This window comes from Petromyzon marinus, chromosome 79 (genome assembly GCF_048934315.1).
Source record: "Petromyzon marinus isolate PM22_M1 ecotype Great Lakes invasive population chromosome 79, UKy_Petmar_22M1.pri1.0, whole genome shotgun sequence".
NCBI classification, from domain to species: domain Eukaryota; kingdom Metazoa; phylum Chordata; class Hyperoartia; order Petromyzontiformes; family Petromyzontidae; genus Petromyzon; species Petromyzon marinus.
In genome coordinates this window covers 24,746,781-24,770,532 of record NC_133745.1, presented here as the reverse complement: position 1 = coordinate 24,770,532, position 23,752 = coordinate 24,746,781, and the positions used below count along the sequence as shown (strand labels likewise).

The 23,752-nt window shown below is 45.0% G+C and overlaps 2 protein-coding genes across 5 annotated transcripts in view; both read right to left on the bottom strand.

Moving 5' to 3' along the window:
- Nucleotides 1-369: 369 nt before the first annotated feature.
- On the bottom strand, nt 370-6,965 carry LOC142907502 (uncharacterized). Its single transcript, XM_076057087.1, has 2 exons — nt 6,733-6,965; nt 370-3,685 (listed from the first exon to the last, which is right to left on the bottom strand). Exons 1-2 carry the CDS (start codon nt 6,914-6,916, stop codon nt 3,030-3,032), a joined length of 840 nt encoding a protein of 279 aa, XP_075913202.1. The 5' UTR covers nt 6,917-6,965; the 3' UTR covers nt 370-3,029.
- A 6,815-nt stretch (nt 6,966-13,780) lies between these two features.
- The window catches only part of LOC142907501 (NACHT, LRR and PYD domains-containing protein 3-like), a 32,432-nt gene continuing 22,460 nt past the window's right edge, over nt 13,781-23,752 (bottom strand). For 3 of the 4 annotated variants that reach the window (XM_076057084.1, XM_076057085.1, XM_076057083.1), the window contains 5 exons: nt 22,938-23,024; nt 18,788-18,871; nt 18,134-18,220; nt 16,499-16,582; nt 13,781-15,895 (listed from right to left, as the gene is read on the bottom strand). In XM_076057084.1, coding sequence (XP_075913199.1) covers nt 15,814-15,895; nt 16,499-16,582; nt 18,134-18,220; nt 18,788-18,871; nt 22,938-23,024 — 424 coding nt within the window. In that variant the 3' untranslated portion in view covers nt 13,781-15,813. Of the gene's footprint in view, nt 15,918-16,498; nt 16,583-18,133; nt 18,221-18,787; nt 18,872-22,937; nt 23,025-23,752 lie in introns of all 4 variants that reach the window. The other variant, XM_076057086.1, reaches the window with a different exon arrangement.

Here is a 23,752-nt window from a genome sequence, read left to right as displayed (position 1 = left end):
CCAGTTTGTTTGATGTTAACTATAACCGAGAATCAAACTCAAGTGGCCTGATTCATAGTGCAATGCACAAACCATTGTGCCACCGTTCCACTCGTATGTACAAGTTAACAGGGAAATTAAAAACTATGCCATGTTTTTTGTTTACTGTCAATAAAATGAGAAAATAACATTGCCACGTTGGTCAAGTTTTAGGTATAATGCAGACAAGGGTTTTGGTAGTTGGACGATTTCAGAATGGGTTGAAGGTGACAATCCTAATCAAATGCCATTTTCAGGATGCGTGCATAGGTCTGTTGTAGACAAAAAACAACAGCCTGCTGATAAAGCATGTCCTGCATTCTTACATGTGTAAAGAAGCTCCTTCGCAGGTTTCATTTTCTAGATGATTTATTCCCGACGATAACATATTTACAAGGTGAGAGTGCGACTCACACGCTGCACAAGGCTATGACTATCTGCAGTCCCGGTGGTTTCTAATAGAGTAGATTAATCTCGAACAGTCTTTCTTGATGGTTTCCACCATGTTGGTTTCCAACAGTCGGCCCCGATGTCGTCCACCTGCAGTTGTTCTTCAGTCCCAAGGCATCACCCCATTTGTGGGCCACGCTCCCCCTTATATACCCGCACGGCCACGCCCTGGTAACTTCCAGCAGTTTTCCCCGGTAGATTCTCTCAGCAGACTCTACCGTCTTCTACTTCACTTCTCTTGGATGGCAAAGTTTATAGTGGGGGCAGTGGAGATGGGTTGAAACAGGTACAGGTTACTGTACGGGGGAAGGTTCGTGTGAGTCGTACTCTTGCGTTGTAAATACGTCATCGTGAAATAAATCATCTATCAAATGGAACCTGCAAAGGAGCTTCTTTACACATGTGAGTGTAAGCCTGAGTACAATCTCACGTGTTGTTGCTGTCGAGTATTTTAATTTTACCAGTGGGTCAATGAGGGAAGGGGATGATGATTATTGTAGTGATAGAATGGGTGGGTCATTCTTGAGAGCATGAAAAAGTGCGTGAGTGAGGTTGACAGTGAATGATCGGGTGATTGTGTGATCAGGTAAATATATGACTCATGAGGAGAGAGAGGGAGTATTTACGTGAGTCATAGATTTAAGGAGTTGGGTGAGTTCATAATGGAGTGAGTACCAGTTAATTGAGTTGAACAAGGCGAGAACTAAAGCGACCAGGATGAGTCTCATTTGCAAGAGAGACCTGGATCACCCAAATTACCAAAGCTAAATAAAACACAGAGTTACAGTAATTAAAGCAAATATACTATTTTCTTCTTTCGATAAAACATATATAAACAATAGAAAGACAACTGCTGTCTCATGAAAAATCGATGTAATGGAGCTAAGGGATGATAGAATGTGTGAGTAATGTGCGACATGGATGTCCTCTAGCCCCTACACGACTGAACATTTTCTTTGACTACGTAGTTTGAGACGATTTCCATGGATGTACCAGTAGAATTTATCTGGTATAGATATAATGGGAGGCTGATCGATGCCTGAGCCGGTCATGGTATGGCTCTCTATTGTTAAACCATATTATGAATGCGGATGATCTGGTGATTACTGCCCACTCTGAGGAGAAGTTGGAGACACTACAGCTAAACATGAAGCATGCTACTAAAATATGGGCCGTTACCATCAGCCCCACGAAAACAAATCACCTCCCTGGGTATTTTACATCATAAAAATGCTCCCTTCCTCAATTCCTCATGTATTTGGGGCACCTGAGGAGAGAGTGGAGTGGGCAGTGTGCTGATGATCAAGTCCGTTTTGGGAGCCGAGGTCTCATTTAAAATAATTCGAGCAGCATTATATTTTCATCAGCTGCTCAACAGTGTGGAAGCTACCTGGCATGTCACTCCATAAAAATCTTCATGTCTTCTCGGCCAGTTATACCCTCCCTTATCTCTCTCGAAAGGAACATTAAGGTTAGCTTGCCCACGATCTATTCAGGGTTTAACCAGACTGGACTTTGTAAGCTCACAGATTCCTAGAATATCTGGACAAATGCCCATCTGTGGGCTCCTCCAGCAAGCGAGGCTGCGTTGATTGTGTCATGCAGTCCGTATGCAGTCACGGCATCCCCAAGCAGATTCAATTTGGCTGGATAGATGGTGCTAAATGGGCGTGGTACGGGGTAGAGAAGAGATGGACTGATGTGGTGCAGAAGGATGTGGAGCTGATTGGACTTATTGATGACTGGTATCAGCAGTGTCACGATCGGCTTCTGTGGAGGAGGTTCATGAAAGGCGCTGCTGGGAAGGTGGAGGCAGTTGCCCTCCAGCAACAGCATAGGGCAGAGGAGCGAGGCTCAAAACAACGAGCAGAGCGCCAAACAACTGACACAAATAAAGTTGGCACAGTGGGGAGCACGGCTGTTGCATCTGCCCATCATCTTCCTAAGTCAATCCATGGCACCTGCGTCTATTACATGACCTCCTGCCAGCCAGCCTTCGACACTTCACGTGGTCTCAAAATGCACCGAGCATGGCACAAGTGCTGTGGTGATGTCACCGCCACTTAGGGGTGAACGACGGTTGTTGCGTTGTTGTTGTGCGTGTGTGCACGGACGCATGTACGCCTGTGAGTCTCGTGTATGGAGAGATAAAGAGAGGCAGCCGGGCGGGGTGCTGGCCATTCACCCCGTGTGCCATTCAGAGCTTCACAGGCGCTTGCCCCAACATTCTGGTAAGGCTATACAGCGGATGATTGTCGCTGTTGTGTGTGTGTATGGACGTTCACCCCCCTCCCACCGCCCCCGTGTGTGCAGGGACTCATTACGCCCCCTCCTGACAAGCAGACCGGCATCCGGACTAAAGGTAAGTGACAATAACAGATTTTTTTTCCATTTAAGTAACTTTATGTTTTGCTCACAATACAGTATTTATTAGAGTGTTGCATGCAAATGTACGATATTTTGTCTTATATATGACTTTGTTGATGTTCTATTGGGTATGTTTGTCTTTCTGAGTAATGTTTTAATTAGGGTGGTGTCATTTTCACAATTTCCCCAATATTTTAAATGGCCGACTTGCGCTTCAGCAATTTTCGGAACCAATGGCTAAATCTCTTCATCTTCTTGGGCTTGGTGGTGGTGGCAGAAGTGGTGGTGGAAACGGTTGTGGTGGTGGAAGCTGTGGCAGCGGCGGTGGAAGTGGCGTCGGTGGTGGTGGCATCATTGTACATTTGAGACACGGTCCATATTAGCTCTTTCAGCTGGCTACGGAGATGCAGGTTCTCTTCTTGCAGCCTCTTTTCCCCATGCCACATGTCCTCGTGACGCACCAGCTTCCCGCGCAGCCTAAACTGTTCCTGCCCTCTCTGCGGATTCAGGAAGTTCAACTTCCTCAGGTGGGCGTGCAGCGACCTCCGGAGATCTTCGTTTTCACAGCGCAGCGACATTTGCCGCTGTGCTGCATTGCAGTCTCGGAGAAAATCCGCATGCAGAGACTTGCTCTCCCTGCAAGGCACTCTCGTGGGCTCCAGCTCCAACTGGCGCTCTTTAAGCTGTTGAACCAGGCTCCTGATCTCTCTCTGGAGAGTCTCTCGGTTCTCCATGAACTCCTCCAGCTGATGCTGTAGCTCCAGACGGAGCATCTTGCTCTTCTGACAGAGCTCCACATTCTGCAGGCCCATCCTCTCCGTAGACAGCGTCGTGGTCTCATGGTCAAAGTCTGAAATGGAAAGCGTAAAAAGAAGATATATGAAGATCCCCATCCCAAGCATGGCCAAGACCAGAACGCCAACGATCAGCAGCACCATGCTCAGCTCGAGTTGACGGCACGCGGGACAGAAGCAAGTGTGAGACACGTCACGAAGGGGCGTGTTATTTATCGTGACGTCATTACCGGATGTGACGTACACTATGACGTAACAGCCATCCCTGCCCACTTATTGTCAATCATTGCCCACCACGTGACTCCACGGCCCTGCCCCTAACCACGCAGCTCCTCCCCCATACTCTTCTTCCGCCTTCCCCACGTGACGCGAAGTGAGCCAATCACGCGAGAGGCGGCGCGCGGTCGGCCCCGCGTCCGCTTCCCGCCATTCTTGCAATGGGCGGCGGGGCCGCTCAGGGTGGGGCGCGGGGCGCGGGGGCGAGTTCACTCCACGTCGCGAGTCGGGAGGAGGGACGAGGGAGAGGGGCCAGGAGGGATGAGGGGGAGGGGCCAGGATGGACGAGGGGGAGGGGCCAGGAGCGGGAGGGGGGTGGAGCTGAGAGCTGCGAAAGTTTGGGGTACCACTACTTGAAAAATATACTGTACCACAGAAATTAGTTTATGTTTAGTTCGATTTAGAACATCTTTCCAATGGTTGCTTAATTTGAAACCAACTTCTCGGTTGAAATTGTGTCTGTGTTTGTAGATCTGAATTGCCTCGTGAACAAATCTCTGATAAAAACCCGTGGGTTTGCAAAGAACCTTGGTATCGGAGAAAATTATATCGTGATCACCCACAGCGTTGTAACAGTGATCAGCAAAGAATTCGTTTTGCTGTGTTTCAAATCTGATTTGTGCTCGCGAATTCGGTCAGAGACATGTCGCTTTGTCTCCCCGATATAGCAATCACCGCAGGTACAACTCAATTTGTAAACCCCGGGGTACTGTAAGTCAGGAATGCCATCCTTCACGGATGGGATCAGATCACGAATTTTGTGTACTGTATTGAACCGGACCTGGATCTTGTGTTTGTTTAGAATTTTTGAAATCTTTTTAGTAACGCCTGCTATATATGGTAGTGTGATGGTTTTGGCCGGAGTATCAAGTGGTTGTTTCTGTATGGAGGGAGAAACAGCTTGGCGGATGGTACGGTCAGAGTAACCATTCCTTTTGAGGGCCAGGTGTACATGTTTTAATTCACTGGTCAGGTGGTGTTGGTCCGAAATGCAATGAGCCCTATGGTATGAAGTTTTGATGAGAATTATTTTGGGCTGGGTGGTGGTGGGAATCAGGTTTCAAGTAGGAATCTGTGTGGGTGGGTTTCCTGTAGACAGAATGCCCCAATGAGCCATCAGGTCTCCTCTCAAACAGAACATCTAAGAATGGTAGCTTAAATTTCGATTTAAAGTTTTCGTGACTGCAAGGATTCATCTTCTTTGGTTCTTTCGGTAAAGTCACGTAGAATGAGAATAAAATAATAAATTGATAAAATAAAATAACACAATAATATTCTCACGACGTTTCGGCCACAACACAAGCGGCCTTCATCAGGTGAAGGGGACGAGACTGTCTGGAGGACAGCGCTGGAGTGAGAAAGCCACGCTGAGATCACGACCTTTAAGCTGTGTGAGAAGAAACAAAGCGCCTTGACAAAGGAATTAGCATTTAATTTAGCATTGAAATGGCTGAGTGATTAGCTTGTGACTGGTCACAGAAAAGGCTATATTAAAGTTAAAGCATACACATCCGCAAAGGCACCCCTTGACAAAGGAATTAGCATAGAATTTAGCATTGAAATAGCTAAGTTAAAGTATACACATCCGCAGAGGCACTCCTTGACAAAGGAATTAGCATAGAATTTAGCATTGAAATAGCTGAATGATTAGCTTGTAACTGGTCACAGAAATAGCTATGTTAAAGTCAGAGCATATACATTCACCGAGGCACCTAGTACAAATCAAACAGGAGAATTTAGCATTGAAATAACTAGGCGAATTTAGCATTGAAATAACTGAGTGATTAGCTTGTGACTGGTCACAGAAATGGCTGTTGAAGTTAAGGCCTACACATCTGAGCTATTCACTGTAACTGGGTATACAATACAATATATAATGAATACTATATCATGAACCAAAAAAAATACTAAAATATAAATTACCTCAATGTTATCAATACTCTATATTCTCCAATCAGCTAAGCTACCAACAATAAGTCGTTATATATCACAATGCTATATGGCGAAAAATGGGTGGATTCTTACCCTCAACTTTAGCAACACGGATAGCTTAACCGTGGTTAATGGTATGGTTTACAACATGGAGTATAACAGCGCCTCGCAGCTGTCTCTCTCCCCCTCCTCTGTTCCGACCATCGATGAACTCGTCCGTCTCAACGGGACCCGTAGCTATCCGTGGTGCTAAAGTTGAGGGTAAGAATCCACCCATTTTTCGCCATATAGCATTGTGATATATAACGACTTATTGTTGGTAGCTTAGCTGATTGGAGAATATAGAGTTTATTGATAACATTGAGGTAATTTAAATTTTTGTATTTTTTATTGGTTCAGTATATAGTATTCATTATATATTGTATTGTATACCCAGTTACTGTGAATAGCTCAGATGTGTAGGCCTTAACTTCAACATAGCCATTTCTGTGACCAGTCACAAGCTAATCACTCAGTTATTTCAATGCTAAATTCGCCTAGTTATTTCAATGCTAAATTCTCCTGTTTGATTTGTACTAGGTGCCTCGGTGAATGTATATGCTCTGACTTTAACATAGCTATTTCTGTGACCAGTTACAAGCTAATCACTCAGCTATTTCAATGCTAAATTCTATGCTAATTCCTTTGTCAAGGGGTGCCTTTGCGATCTCAGCGTGGCTTTCTCACTCCAGCGCTGTCCTCCAGACAGTCTCGTCCCCTTCACCTGATGAAGGCCGCTTGTATTGTGGCCGAAACGTCGTGAGAATATTATTGTGTTATTTTATTTTATCAATTTATTATTTTATTCTCATTCTACGTGACTTTACCGAAAGAACCAAAGAAAATGGTAGCTTACCATCTTTCTCCACTTCCATGGTCTTGTTCTTCTGACAGAGCTCCACATTCTGCAGGCCCATCCTCTCCGTTTGCAGCGTCGTGGTCTCGCGGTAAAAGTCTGAGATGGAAAGCTTAAAACGAAGATAAATGAAGATCTCCATCCCAAGCATGGCTAACAGAACGCCAACGGTCAGCAGCGCCATGATCAGCTCGTGTTGACGGCACGCGGGACGGAAGGAAGTGTGAGGCACGTCACGAAGGGGCGTGTCCTATATCACCGGATGTGACGTACGGCCATCCCTGCCCACTTATTGGCAATCATTGCCCACCACGTGACTCCACGGCCCCGCCCCTAACCGCGCAGCTCCTCCCCCATACTCTTCTTCCGCCTTCCCCACGTGACGCGAAGCGAGCCATTCTTGCAATGGGCAGCGGGGCCGCGCAGGGGTGGGGGCGGTGGGGGCGGGGGGGGCGGGGCTGAGTTCACTCCACGTCGCGAGCGGGAGGAGGATTGACGAGGGGGAGGGGCCAGGAGGGACGAGGGGGAGGGGCCAGGAAGGACGAGGGGGAGGGGCCAGGAGGGACGAGGGGGAGGAGCCAGGAGGGATGAGGGGGAGGAGCCAGGAGGGTCGAGGGGGAGGGGCCAGGAGCGGGAGGGGGGGAGCCGTGGCGCCGCTCTTGGGCCGCGAGGCCTCCCCCTGGGCCCGCGGCGCCACGCGGAGACCGCGACAGCAGCAGCAGCAGGAGGTGGTGGTGGTGTTTGTGGTTGTAGGCACGGGAGAGGTGGTGGTGTTTGTGGTTGTAGGCACGGGAGAGGTGGTGGTTGTGTTTGTAGGCACGGGAGAGGTGGTGGTGGTGTTTGTGTTTGTAGGCACGGGAGAGGTGGTGGTGGTGTTTGTGGTTGTAGGCACGGGAGAGGTGGTGGTGGTGTTTGTGGTTGTAGGCACGGGAGAGGTGGTCACGGACAGGCGGTGAGTGCCGGGTGATGAAGGGGGGGTGAGGGAGTGGATTGCAGGGTGAGTGAGTTAATGAGGAGAATTAATAGGTGAGGAGGGTGAGTGAGTTGAAGGGTGAGGTGAGTGAGTGGGTGAGTGGTGAGTTCACGATAGGGAGATTGGGGCTGAGTGAGTGAACGCAGCGCACGGTAAAGATCCCCTGAGAGCATTCGCAAGAGTTGGACATTGAGTGCCGCTGTCAGGGTCCACACGCAAATTACTCACTTGGCATGATATACAAATTAACCAATCGTAAACGATAACTTTAAAAAGTACCCTATTTGTCAGAGCTAATGCGATGTGCGTTCAGCATATTTGTAGCACGTTATAACCAACGTCAACATCGTCATTTAGAGTAACCATTAGTCCATACGTGTCACTTGCTAATAGTCCCCGGGTCAATCACAACTTTGCCGTGCGTGCAGGCTTTGTCTCTGGCTGCTCGCTAGGGCTGCGATGCCTTTCCATGCCACAAGATGACGTTCATTGCTCCTTCCACACCGCGACAATATTTACTGCAGTGTTCTATAACGCGGTAATTGCGTTGCTGAATAACACCGCGTTGTGTAAACTCCCTCGTTATAATGACTAATACAGAGTAAAGCACAGTCCGTGATAACAGCGTGAGATGCGTGTGTCGGCTGAACAAAGACCGAGGCGCGTGGGGAGCATCAGGAAGCATCCAGCAGCATCCCAATGCCTCGTGTGACGCTGTGCCCAGGCAGCCGTACAACCGCACATTCCTACTCGCGCGACGTGGTTCTGTTGACTCAATCGCGTTATATCCACTTAGCATCCGTGTCATAAAACGTGTTCCCTAATACATCCATCGTGCTATATCCAATTGGCGTTATGAAAACACGCGTTGAGGCAGAACGAACTCTATAAACTATTTTTATTTTACCAGGTGAGACCCACTGAGCTATGTGGCTGTTTTCCAGAAGCGACCTGTCCACAAATGATAGATCAGCTAAATGGCTAATCACGTTAGAAATGTGTAGCACCAGCCACAAATACTCTAGACATGGATCCCCTTTGACAGGGTCAGTGTCTACTTAGATTCACTCACTCCGCCTATTATGTGGCGTGTGCAGCTGCGTCGTGACACTTGGTAGAGTGCTGTCTTTGAGGCAGAGAACTTTAAAATCGTGTGCAGTGGTTAATTTGCTTAACAGCTTTACACTGAACTTCTTGCTTGTGGTAAAACATGTTTGCGACTTTGCTGATCGAGAACTATGCAGATTTATATTCATAGTAACATGTACTTGGTGTGAGATGAACTTCCAAACAATTTCCTTTGCTCAACATCTTGCAATTAATGTATTTTTAAATGGTCAGCTTAAGTGATTCCGTGATGTTTATGTAACTTGACCATTAAGATAATCTATGGAGCACAATTATTTCAATATTATTTGTCATAAGTAAACTTTAAAATGAACCCATATGTGATATTATATTGCCTGATTATTTTAATTTTTAATGTAGTCTACATGCTCTTCTGGGGATATTACCCCACATTTACCATTCATTGATGTTCCCTTTGACATTGGTAACTGGCATTGTCACACCATAGTAATTCATGGGCAATTATGTAATTCTCTCTGTGTCTATCTCTCTCTGCATCTACCTGTGTGGGTGTCTCTCTCTGCCGGTGTGTTTTTCTCTATATGCGTCTCTCGTGTGTCTCTTTGTGTGTGCCTCTCTCTGTGTGTGGATGTCTCTCGGTGTCTGTCTCTCTCTTTCCTTTTCCACGATGTGGTGTTGTTTTTACATGCAAATTCTACCTCTAGCCCCGCCCACTTACCCTTGGGCTGAGCTTATCTCAAGCCAATATAACTTCGTGTTTCAGCAGCTTTCTCGCTATATTTTTCACCTGATGATGGTTGCTCGTGTTGCGATCGAAACGTCGTGATCTATTATTTTGTTCTACCTACGTGACTTTACCGAAAGAACCAAAGAGTATTGTGATTGTAATTTTGATAGTGATCGTTGTGGTGGAGGTGGTGATATTGATGGTGGTGTTAACGATAGCGGTGATTTTGGTGGTTGTAATGGTGGTATTGATGGTGGTAATGGTGGTTGACTATTACCCCTCTCGTGTCCTTACTTCCACCACCAGGTTTAAGAATCTGCCGGTGTCTGTGCTGGAGGTGGACGTCTGGATATCTGTGCGGTCTGGAGCGGTGGACAATAGACTCCTGCAGCTCAACCAGGTGGACGCACTGGGCAGGGAGCAAGATGGTGGTGGCCTTAGAGACCCACTTACTCCCACAGAGCCATAGACTCACTCAGAGAGAGCACTCACACAGAGAGCCAAAGTCTCACTGACACAGAGCCATAGACTCACTCACATGGAGACACATAGACTCACTCAAACAGAGAACCATTGATTAACCCACACAGAGAACCACAGACTCACTCGCACAGACTCACACAGAGAGACATAGACTCACTGACGTAGAGGACTATATGCAGTACATCCTCGTCTTTTATGTAATGTGTTTCGCTTAGCGCACACCACACCCACTATGACTCGAGTAGCACATGACGGACTGCTCTTATGAGTGGTGTGGGTGTTGGCAGCGTTGTTCTGTATTGCTGGGAGCTGATGCTGTACCGGTGTGCACTGTGTTACGTGGCGTGTCATCCTCTTCCTCAGCCTTTGTTCCAGCATCTGTGTGTAGTGTCATCTCACTCACTCCCTTATAGTTTTCACTCATCATATCTCCATTTCATGTCCTTTGTATGTATATTGATGAATGTAACATTTTTTTATTATTATTTGGCTGCTATAAATTTCCACGTCATAAGCTACTTCATTCATCTATAATTTGTGGCCAGTTCGCTTCTGAAATAGAAGCTAATAGCTTAGAGGGCTTTACTAGGTAAGATAAAAATAGTTTATTTTTATTTTTTTGTGATTTGCTTACCTTTCCTATACTTTTCACTTCGATTGTGTTTTTGCATCGTTTGTTCTTGTAACTTTCTGTACCACCCCAACTGGAAATCTGTGAAAAAGGGCTTTTTAGATTCCTCCAGTATAAATAAAGATTATAATATAGATCTTCTACATATACACAACACATTTAAAAGAAACATAGAAAACAGTGTACTGTACTCTCAATTAAAAATAATAATAAAAGTTATATTGTGCTAAAACGGAGTCTCCCCCTTTACCGTTTTTCCTTGTAGAAAAGTTTTCTGCTTGACGTAAAATAGCTTTAAGCAGCAATTTTCGACAACGCAACCCCCGCGTTAAGCAAATATATGTTGTACTCACTTACACAGAGAGACATAGACTCAAACTTGATTTGGCACTTTCGTGACTGCAGGAATTACTCTTTGGTTATTTCGGTAAAGTCACGTAGACATAGACTCGCACAGAAAGCCATAAACTCACTCGAACAGAGAGACTTGGAGTCAATCACACAGAGCCATCGACTCATTCAAACACAGATGATGATAACAGATACCCATGAAATCACATTGAGACCCATGGACTCACACAGAGACCAGTAAACTTACCAGACCCGTAGACTCACAGAGACGCATAGACTTACAGAGAGGTATAGACTTACACAGAGACCCATAGACTTACAGAGAGGTAAAGACTTACACAGAGACCCATAGACTGGTGAGCGAGATTTGAACTCGGATCACCAGATTTGTAGCACAGCACATTCGCCGATACACTACCGTTCACCTTACACACTCACACGCACTCACATGCTCACTCATTCACGCAACCAGACGCTCACTTACACATTCAATCAATCACTCAATCACTCACACACTCGCGTTTTATTGCATGTAGCAATATCTTCAGGAGCTAAATGTCAATTATTGAGGTCTGTTAAGATAAGCGAGTGTGTGGGTGAGTAGGTGAGTGAAGAGGTGAGCTCAGTAGCATGTTGCAGGTCTTCCCCAGGACAAGGCGGGTCATATTTAGGGTGTGTAACATTGACTGGGTTGAGTGTTGTGTGTTTGTGAGCGAGTAGGTGAGCTCACTCGAATGTCGCAGGTCTCGCCCAGCGTTTTCCAATCAAAGATTAAACAGATGAATGAGTGGTGGGATTTTTGTTATTGTTTTCAGGTGAGCAGCACCACCTTAACACAAATATCTGTATTACACCTTCATCCATGTAATAGCTGTGTCCGTCTTACACCTCCATTTTCTTAGAAGCCTCTGGATTTGACATAGGGCATCTTTTTCTGTGTGTGTGTCTGTGTGACCCAGTCCTGGACCTTCCCTCGGTCGACTCACCCTCTAAAGAGTACCTGGTGCAGTGTCTATAATAAACATCAGCAATTGGGAGAGACAAAGGTGGCCGCGTGCATGGTGTTGGCCACATCACATCCCCACAGCAGATTTTGGTGAACCATCGAACAAAGACGGTCGCTGCATCGCACTTTCAGAAGCGCTTCTGCGGCCATCTCGAACGCTCTTCCTTCTGATAGAAGCTACTGGAGCTGTGCACTTTTACATCTAGATTGAAAACTCATTTCTTTAGAACTACTTTTTGTGCTTACTTTGTTGCCCTTCCCCTGCACCTCCGATTAGCACGGTTGGCTACGTACCGTGCAAAAGAAGTTCAACATACAAAATACATACCACCCCCTCGTGTGTTCCACAGCACAAGGCTCCACAACTTGCCCTAACATGTCTATTGAGGCTACTTTGGTGACCTGTGTGCGTGCATAATTAATTATCATTATATTATTAAATGGCCTTCATCAACAAAGGACACGAGTCCATTGAGGGATGGGGACAGCGTGGGACCCTTCGTGGAGCCGATTCTCACAATGGCGGAGGAAGAGTTGGAGGGATGCAGCAGAGGAGGGGGTGGCACCGCACAATGTTCTTGCTGAGAGTGAACGTGGCACTGGGGGAGGCTCCGGAGTTGGGCCTCTTCAGGGCGACTGGCGATAGAGTGGAGAAGTCGAGGTGAGAGTGACTCGGGGAATGGGGGTGACGTGAGTGGAGGGGTGACTCGGGGAGTGAGATTAGTGGAGGGTGACTAGGGGAGTGGACGTGCACCTGATTATGCACGAATGTGAGTGGACTGCCCATGCATTCATCATCATTATGGGCATCATCACCAGTGGTAAATCCACTGTTTGATGAAGGCCTCCCCAAACCAACGTCACTTCTTGTGATGCCTGCTCTGTGACAATCAGCCCCAGCACCTCCTGTGCATGAGCTTCCCACCTCCTCCTCCCCTCCAAGTTACTCTTGATCATCAGCCATCGTCACTTCCAGAAACGTTTTCATCTGCGTATTGCTCTTTCCTTCTCATCATGGTCAACATGAGGAGGGATCTTACCTCTGTGTGTGTTCTCTCATCTGCGCGTTCCTCTGTCTTGGTGTGATTTCGAGCACGTGTCTCTGCATGCTTCTCTGCGCAGGGTTTGTTCTGTACGTGTTTTTTGAGCTGGTGGCCGCGTCTGAACCGTGTCGTACCCGTCAGGATGCCACTCAATACAAAACAAATGGAAGGAGTGAAATTATCTTGGGACTACAGCCTTGTCTCAATTCTTCACCCCTGGTGTACAAGTCAGCAGCTGGGACCATCACTGCTATCCATTAATATGTACGGGCTGCTAAGGATTCTCTTCATCTCTGGGTCTCTACCTCTAAATGATGACTCTGAGTATTGACCGCAGTGCATTTCTCAGCTCTATCGAGTACCCGGTAAGATCGAGAAACTCTCAGCTCACACGGTGGCTTCGGGTGATCATCCAATGAATACATCAGGATGTGCACCCTCATGAATAACAAACGTGCATTGCGGAAGGTGCCGACTGACTGCCATGCTGCATACTGCTGTATAAATATCCCACCCACACATGCACAAGCCTCTGTGGGTATGCGTATTATCCGGTAATTGTATAGTGTTTCGCGTATTGCGCGATAAACTTGGCAACACCAGTACCGATGAACTAAAGTGGTTTTGGGCTAACCCGAGGTCGCCTCTGCCTCAAATGAGAACCTGGTGCAGTGTGTAGTGAACATCGCCACTGGGGAGACAATGGCGGCCGGGCGTGTTGGTGCTGGGCACCCACCCCCTCGTGTGCCACAGTGGCGGCCCTCATAGGCACTGCTCGCTAGCAGCACTTGCCCCTACAGTCTTTTACAGGCTATACGGGAGATCTTTGTCTTTGCAGAGTCTACGTGAGTCTAACTCTAAGTGTGTATCTATTCATACGCAGACACAAAGGCTCCCCACAGGCTATACACACTCACTCACATACTCACTCACTCACACACTCACACACTCACACGCTCACTCGCCCACACACTCACATACTCACTTACACACTCAGTCACTCACACACTCACTCGCCCACATACACTCACAAATTCACACACTCACTCAATCACACACTCACTCACTCAATCACACACTCGCCCACAGACACACATTCACCCACTCACACACACTCACACACACATTCGCACTCACACACACATTAACTCACACAAAGTGATTTAGTCACACATTCATTCACCCAACAACAACCGCCATTCGCCACTACGTGACGGTGATGTCACCACGACGCTTGTTCCAGGCTATGTGCACGTTAAGGTCACGTGAAGTGGCGAAAGCCTGCTGGGCAGGAGGTCACGGGGCAGACCCAGGTGCCACGGGTCGACTGACTGAGATGAGTGGCCGAAACACCACCTGTGCCCCCTACTGTGCCAACTTATTCTGCTTTAGCCACCCGGCGCTCTGCTCGTTGTTGTGAGCGTCGCTCCTCCCCCTCTCCGTTATTATTGGAGGGCGACTGCCTCCAACTGCCCAGTATCGTCATTCAAGAGCCTCTGCCACAGAGGCTGATCTTGACACCGCTGGTACCAGTCATCGGCAAGTCCACTCAGCTCCACATCCTCCTGTACCATCTCTTCTCTACGTTTTGAAAGCATAGAAAATTGGGCAAATGAATGTGGCCGAGAAGACCTCAGAATTCGTTCAGAGCGACAGACCAGGTAGCTTCCACACAGCATTATGCAACCGATGAAAGATAATGCTGCACGAATGATTCGGAGTGAGACTTCTGCTGGTTAACCGGAGCCAATCATGAATACACTGCCCAGGTATGGGAAACTCTCCACTCTCTCCACAACTGCCCTATCACCAATTGGGAGTGTCCGATGGTACAAAATACCCAGGCAGGTGCTTAGTTTTGGTGGGGCTGATGGTAAGGCCTCACCTCTTAGCGGAAAACTGAAGGCTCAGCAGCAGCGCCTTCAACTCCTCCTCTGAGTAAGCAGCAATTACCAGATCATCGGCAATAGGGAGCCATCCCTTGACCACACCTGGGCATTCCTCAGCCTCCCATTGTAGCTGTAGCAGATAGAAGGCTTCAGGAAGTACGTGGTAAAAATAGATGTAAATTAATGTGGGAGCCAGAGGACATGCCTGTCGCACCCGAAGGTGTAGAGGGAATGGCTCCGACTCCCGGCCATGCAGTTTTACCCGGGTGGCAAATAATATGAAATCCTGCAGTCACAAACGCTGTAAGTGAAAATAAGTAATGTAATAATAGGAAGGTGATATTTTAAAAAAATGGTGTATTTGAACGTGAGTTCACACAATAACAAAGAAGATATTTAAAGTGAGTTGACACAAGAATGAAGATGAAAGCAATGGGCAAGTTATGAGCAAAACATATTAGGTGTACGATTTGTATGGTGTGTATGGCATTGTGACAAATGCAACATTTATGAAAATGTTTGTAGCTACGTGACATAACAGGTGAGCTGCCAGACCATTGAAAATCACCCCCTGCCTCGCAACCCTCCGCATTTCCCCTGCCACCCCTCCCCCACAAGCCCCAACATCGATTCCCTACACAACATTCATAAATACAGTTACACATCATCGGAATCACCACGCTCATCAGAATCTCGGAGCCACGTTCACCCTTGGCTTTGTGTGGGGTTCACAGAGAGAGAAAGCTCCCCGCTCATTGTCGTCTCAGTCAGGCTCAGAGTCGGTGCCGGTGATAGGAGCTGTTGAGGTGAAATGCGCCGGGCTGCTGTGCGAGTTGCACGTGGGGCAGCTCCGTCTGTTGCAGGGCCAGCGTCGCTTCTCCGCTTAAATCTACAAATGCAGGCTTCCTCTGTGAATCCATTTGCTCCTCAGCTCCTTCTTCCCCTCCTCACTGAAGTCATTGACATCCACCCTGCAACAGAGAGAGGTTCACGCTAACATGGGTTCACACGGAGACTCAGGCAGCTCCTCACAGTTCAAGACCCATGCAGCCCCCACAACAACCATTCTGGATGAAGGTCTCCCCATGCCATGAGAGCTGCTTTACAATACTTCACCATGCAGGTCATGGCAAGTCTGTGATGGCAGGTACTGCAGATCTAGGATCGTAGTACTGTCCAATGGTGGATTGTGCTGCACACTGCAGTCTGTTGCCCGCAACTTAGCTCTGCTGCCTATAACGCCTGTGGTTATGTGCGGTGGTCACCCATCTAAGCACTATACAGCCTTTAACATGCTTATCTTGCAGATTTAAGATCAGGCACATTCCCAGTCGTTTGGTCATGCTCCTTGGTCTGATAATGAATATTAAATGCACTGGAGTACACTCCACTACTAATCCCACTTCTGGCAATGGCTCATGTTGATAGCACACAAACGTGCTGTCAAGGTCCTTTGCACAAAACGTTGCCTTTTCCATGTTTTATTCTGCTAAGGCCACAGTGTTACTGACGAATATAAGTTGTTTTGTCTGTAGCAGTCAGAGCGCGTATGAGACACGAGCAGCTTAACTTACCTGAGCTCCCTCAATGCTTTGTTGGTGATTATGATGTCATGAAGAGCTGGGATCGATTTGTCCGTAAGTGAGCAGTACTGCAGACTACAGGGAGAGAAGAGGCACTGAGTGAGGTGAAACTGGAAAATAAAAAGTGTACACACACAAGATATTGAGAGCAACTCAACATCTTTTAGTACAATAAGGGTGGAAATCTCATAGAATCAGCTAAACAGAGGGAGTAATAATTTCGGACCCAGGAACGCAACCCTATTTGTCTATTTGTTTAATGCGGCTTTGTCCAAAATGGCATTTTACAGGAATGTAACCCACCGCATTTGGCGAGGTCTGCAATATGTTGTATTAAAAATCGCGTTTGTCCATGAAAGGGCACTAGATATAGGCAGAGGAGCCAAAATCTGAATATTAAGAATGGAGAATCCGAAAAGCTGAAAAGCTCTTTTTCACAGATGTCCACGCTACGCATCACGAGGCAAAGGCTGGTTTAAACTGTATATTTGGTAAGGTTAAAATAATGTTCAAATGTATAGGGCTGGCATATAAGAGCCATTGGTGATTTATGGCTTTAATAAGAGTTAGGTTGTGGTGTTATTAATGTAAACGTGTGGGTGGGCAATTATGTCAAGATTGCAGCCATTATATAAAATTCTTAATTGTAATCTATGCCGTTAAATACAGATAATCATTGATTATATCCAGAGCATGCCGATCTGGCTTCCAACATCCGGTGAAACCGCTCCAAAGGCTGTACCAGTCCGGCGATCGGCACCATGTGCGTGACAAAACAAGTAGCTATGCTTTATTTCCGTGTCAAATAATATATACAGTACATTAAACACTACATACAACAACTTAAATAATTAAAATAATGCACATATATAAATGTTTCATGACTAACAACTACAATCATAGAAACAGAAAATATAAAGTGCGATCTGGCGAAAATTGAGTGCAATTCGGCATTCACCAGAGCACCGGTCTGAAGGCTGAATCAGTCCAACGATTGACAAACACAAGTTATTGTCAAACACAAGTTGTTGTCAAACACAAGTTGTTTAACAAGAGCGTAGTATGCACATCACCCCATGCAGAGTCTTCGATATTGGAGTGGTGAGTGCGGTACAGTAAATAGTCACTTTTTACAGCAGGATATTCATTTTGTTTTTGTATATTTATTGAAGCGATTTTTACATCGCAAACTATTTAATGACACTAAATATATACAGAACACCTAAAAATATAATCTTATTCAAGAATATGCAAAAATAATCCATTTTTAATAATGTGATTATCTGGTGTTTTTTAAAAAACGGCTGCCAGATAATCGATGATCTGCTGTCTTAACATAATATTGTATTAACATAATATTAGCATAATTTGAAACAATATCATTGGTTAGAGTAGGTAATGTGACAATTGTAATTGTATTGTTATTTAATAGTGGTTAAAAGTGCTGTAATACGTGTGGTTAATAACTTAATTGACGAGTGCATAAAAACAGCAAGTTATAATAGACGTTAAAATAAAACATTATTATGCTGTACTGAGTATCTTTGTGTTTTGTGTCTATATGTGTGTATATATTTGTTTAGGTGTACTTATATATAAGTGTGGGTGCATCAGGACATTACTCACTCTAACGTCTCCAAACTCCCTTCTCTCCCCAACATCCCGTCCGCCAAAAGTCGGAGGCCGCTGTCTCCGATCTTGTTGCCACTCAGCCTAAACCCGGGTGGACGGGAGAAGGGACAGCGCTGACTTAATGAGCCCATGGTAACCACGGAGTCAAACACGCGGCGAGTGAGGGACACTCAGAATGGCGGTGCACGTGACCAGAGCACACACGTTCATGAGCAAAGATGCTCATTGTTTCATGCTTCTGTGTTAAACATTTTATATATAATAGGTGGCATTCACAAACATCAGTTTACTCACGATCATCCATTCAATTATACTGCACTGTACCTTTTAATATGAAAAGTGTTTGTGTTTATAGAAACACAAAGTTACAACAGAGGATCACACAAGTACATTTTCATCGAGGAACACAGGGAGATGTTTACAATTAATTAATGTATCTGCTAACAGTATGAAAATTGCTTTAGCCTATGTGTTAAATTAAACAAATGTGTTAAGATTACAGTAAAACATTTTGAAAGTGGACTCGATTAAGCAGGACAGCAAGATAAAATGTGTTCACATTTAAATGTTTACTTCACGACGTGTTGCACCAATAATCGGCACAGTTTGTGAACAGAACACATGTGAGAAACGAACAGCAAAGCTTACTCGAGAATCTTCAATCCTGTGTTCGCCTTGAGGATGACACTGAGAGAGGAACCCGACTTGTCCGTCAGTGAACACTGATACAGACTGCAGGAAGAGAAGAGGTGGTTAGTCGGGGCAGAGGGGATGGGTGGAATGTCTGGGTACAGAGTGGGGGATGGTGAGGGGTGGTGGTGGTGGTTGATGGGACAGTGGTTGAGGGTCGTGTTTGTGGAGGCTGTGCACAAATTCACCTCATGTCAAGTTTAATAGGAGCTTGCAAATAGCAACTGCTGTTTAGGTTTTTGGGTTTAACGTGATGTGTGTGAATGTCTACTATGTGTATATTTGCGTTAGTCCATATCTGCGCATGTTGGTACTTGTGTATCATAGTGCATGCATATTTGTGTGCATGCGCATGGGAAGTAGTGGTGCAGTGGTTAGCACAGTGAGCCACAAACCTGGTTCGATTGCCGCTCATGGCTAACTTCATTGATGAATATCTAAAACGGCCGTGGACCTCACCTAGGTCGACTCAGCCTTAAATTACTACCTGGTGTAGTAAGTAAACATCAGTTGGCTGAGTGTGGTGCTGGCCTCCCAACCCCTCATGTGCCGTTCTGGTCTTAATTAGGTGTTCCCGAACAGGTTATGACCGAAAAGTCTGCTAAAGGCTCTCTGTAGAATCTCTGTGTATGTATATATAGATCAAATACTCATGATTTATTTTCGATATTGCATCATCCTATAAGCGGTTACATCTGAAAGCGTTTAATTGATCATCTCATCACAATGTAATTGAAAGGACACCCCCAGTGGCAACGGTCTGAGCACAAGGTAACTTAGCACATGGCCTGCATATCGGCATTTCCACTACAACTCTTCCCATATCCTCTCATTCCTAATTTCCTCAGAAGATCCTCCCATTTCCACGTCAAATAATATATACAGTACATTATACACTACATACAACAACTTAAACAATGAAAATACTGCACTTATATACATTTTTCATGACTAATAACTAGTCATAGAAACAGAAAATATACAGCGCGATCCGCCGAAAATTGCGTGCAATTCGGCGTTCGCCAGAGCACCGATCTGAATCAGTCTGACGATTGTCAAACACAAGTTGTTGTTGTCAAACACAAGTTGTTGTTGTCAAACACAAGTTGTTGTTGTCAAACACAAGTTGTTCTCAAAAACAAGTTGTCAAACACAAGTTGTTGTCAAAGACAGGTTGTTGAACAATATCCTAGTACGCACATCACCCCATGCAGAGTCTTCGATTTTGGAGTGGTGAGTGCGGTACAGTAAATAGTAACTTTTTACAGCAGAATATTCATTTTGTCTTTGTATATTTAGTTAAGCGATTTTTATTTCGCAAACTATTTAATAACACTAAATATACAGAGCACCTAAAAATATAATCTTATTTAAGAATATGCAAAAATAAGCCATTTTAAATAATGATGCGATTATCTGGTGCTTTTGAAATTCTGACTGCCGGATAATCGACGATCTACTGTATTACCATAATATAATTTGAAACAATATCATTGGTTATAGTAGGTAATGTGATAATTGTAATTGTATTGTTAATAGTGGTTAAAAGTGCTGTAATAAGTGTGGCTAATAACTTATTTGACGAGTGCATAAAAACAAAGTTATAATAGACGTTAAAATACAACATTATTATGTTATACTGAGTATCTTTGTGTTTTGTGTCTGTATGTGTGTGTATGTTTAACACGTAGGCTTTCGCGACCAATATTATTCATAATAAAGGTTTTTGGGTTAGATCGTGTTTATTTATAAATGTGTCGTAACCCTCCACCACCCGACACGGCCAATCAGCAAAAAAAGTGTCACGTTGACAAAGACAAATAATTCACTACTTTAGCCCACCGGTGTGTTGAAGAGTGAATCCACATTTACAGTTTGAGTACGACGTTTCGCTGGTAAATACATCCAGCATCATCGGGCAATTCGCCAGAATGGTAAAGCCCTCGCTTGCTCCCGGTTTTATATAGAGCAGCAGGGTGACGTCATCACTTAACTCATATCAGGTGCAGTGATTAGAGGCGGAGGGGGGGGTATTGTAATTATATAATCGATTAGTAATCAGTCATTGGTTATGATTAGTAATGAGTTGTAGATTAGTAATTCTTTAAATCAAAATGTAATGTGTATTATTTAATAGATCCAACTAATACTTTAGAACGTAAGACCACTGCAATAATTGCAAATTCATTAATCCCTAAAAATGAGCAATACCTAATTAAGCCAAGGGCCTCAAAACCACCTAGACTCTATGGGCTACCAAAGATTCATAAAATCGGCATCCCATTACGACCCATAGTCAGTACAATTGGCTCTGCCACATATCAATTAGCAAAATATATAACCAAACAAATACAGCCCTACATCGGTAAGACATCTTCATTCATAAAAAATTCAGAACATCTTGTGAATGTGATTAACGATATTAAACTTACTCCTGATGATATTCTGGTAAGTTTTGATGTGATTTCTCTATTCACTAAGGTTCCAGTGGACGAATCGCTTAAATTACTTGATACACTAGTAAAGAATACCGGTTTACCAAAAGATATTCCGAAACTTGCTGGCCATTGTTTAAATAACACTTACTTCTTATGGAGAGGGGATTTCTTTAAACAAAAGGAAGGAGCAGCAATGGGTTCTCCTTTATCCCCTGCTATAGCAAATTTGTACATGGAAAACTTTGAAATAAGAGCACTTGCCTCGAGCACATTAAAACCATCCTTTTGGTTTAGGTATGTGGATGACACTTTGGTTGTCTGGCCACATGGTAAAGATACACTTAATGATTTTCTAAATCATCTCAATGCACAAAACCCGGCCATCCAGTTCACCATGGAAATGGAGGTGAATAACACACTCCCATTCCTAGATATTTTGCTTGGACATGGCCTAAACGGTAAAATAACACAGCGTTTACAGAAAGCAAACGCACACTGGTGCCTATCTGAATGCAGAATCACATCATCATCCAGCTCAGAAATCCTCTCTTATCAAGACGCTCATACATCGGGCTAAACAGTGTCAGATGGTGAGAGTCTAGTGAGAGAGATTAAACACGTTAAAGACGCACTACGACAGAATGGCTACAATAATGCTCAAATTAACAGAACACTGAATGCCAAATCACGATCACAAAGCAATACTGCTGAAAGCGACCAGATTGTTAAAACAATAAAAAGTCCATATATCTCAGGAGTAACTGACAAATTAGCTCGTGTTTTGCAAAAGCAAAACATTACAGTAAGATTTGGTACAGTACACAAAATTCAAAAATTAGTATCTTGCACTAAAGACGCATTACCTAAACTATCAATAGAAGGTGTATATCGGATTAATTGTTCATGTGGCAGCTACTACATTGGGCAGACGGGACGTAACATCAGCGTAAGACTAAAAGAACATCAGAGAAATATTAAATTATCTCAAACACAACTGTCGGCAGTGGCAGAACATGCTTGTCAACAAGGACACGCAATTGATTTTGACAATGTTGCAGTGGTGTGTAGAACTAATTATTACTGGCAAAGACTAATTAGAGAATCCATTGAAATTGAGAGGAACAAGAATAACTTTAATCGCTCTGACAGCTACCGGCTTAGTGCAGCCTGGAAGCGTATTATTAAATAATACACATTACATTTTGATTTAAAGAATTACTAATCTACAACTCATTACTAATCATAACCAATGACTGATTACTAATCGATTATATAATTACAATACCCCCCCCCTCTGCCTCTAATCACTGCACCTGATATGAGTTAAGTGATGACGTCACCCTGCTGCTCTATATAAAACCGGGAGCAAGCGAGGGCTTTACCATTCTGGCGAATTGCCCGATGATGCTGGATGTATTTACCAGCGAAACGTCGTACTCAAACTGTAAATGTGGATTCACTCTTCAACACACCGGTGGGCTAAATTAGTGAATTATTTGTCTTTTGTCAACGTGACACTTTTTTTGCTGATTGGCCGTGTCGGGTGGTGGAGGGTTACGACACATTTATAAATAAACGCGATCTAACCCAAAAACCTTTATTATGAATATGTGTGTGTATATTTGTTTAGGTGTGCTTATATGTGTGTGTGTGTGCATCAGGACACTCACGCTAACGTCTCCAAACTCCCTTCTCTTCCCAACATCCCGTCCGCTAAAAGTCGGAGGCCGCTGTCTCTGATCTCGTTGAGACTCAACCTAAACCCGGGTGGACGGGAGAAGGGACAGCGCTGACTCACTGAGCCCACGGGAACCGCGGAGTCAAACACGCGGTGAGTGAGGGACACTCACAATGGCGGTGCACGTGACCACAGCACACACGTTCATGAGCAAAGCTGCTCATTGTTTCATGTATAACACAGAAGCATATGATATTTGTGGCATTCACAAATATTTACTCACAATCATCCATTCATTTATACTGCACTGTACCTTTATAATCTGAAACGTGTTTGTGTTTACAAGGGTCTTGTTTTGCAAGACCTCCTCTACAAAAAAAACAAAGATCCCCCGTGTAGCCTTAACAGACTGTAGGGGCAAGTGCTGTTAGCGAGCACCTACTGTATGAAGGCCAGAACGGCACACGAGGGGGTGGGTGGCCAGCACCACGCCCGACCGCCTTTGTCTCCCCAGTGATGTTTACACACCGCACCAGGTACTCATTTGAGGCCGAGTCGATCTAGAGGGAGGCCCAGGTCCGGTTCAGATAATTGGCACCGGTGTTGGCCGTGAGCGGGAATCGAGCCCAGGACGCCGGGTTCATAGCGCAGCGTCGCGCTAATCACGACACTACCACTCCTCGTCTACAAACCTACACACACACAGGAACTAAAGTAAATAACTCATGAAATAAACTTAAAATTCAAACCAGCAATATAAACATGGGGATGTATAGTTCTAAGCATAGACAACAAGCAATTACGTAA

What these genes read in the sequence shown, in the direction of transcription:
- LOC142907502 (XM_076057087.1), bottom strand. Translation starts at nt 6,916, where the DNA reads ATGGCGCTGCTGACCGTTGGCGTTCTGTTAGCCATGCTTGGGATGGAG. An exon ending in CATGGAAGTGGAGAAAGATG is followed by an intron (nt 3,686 to 6,732) that starts GTAAGCTACCAT and finishes TTTCCATTTCAG; the next exon opens with ACTTTGACCATGAGACCACG.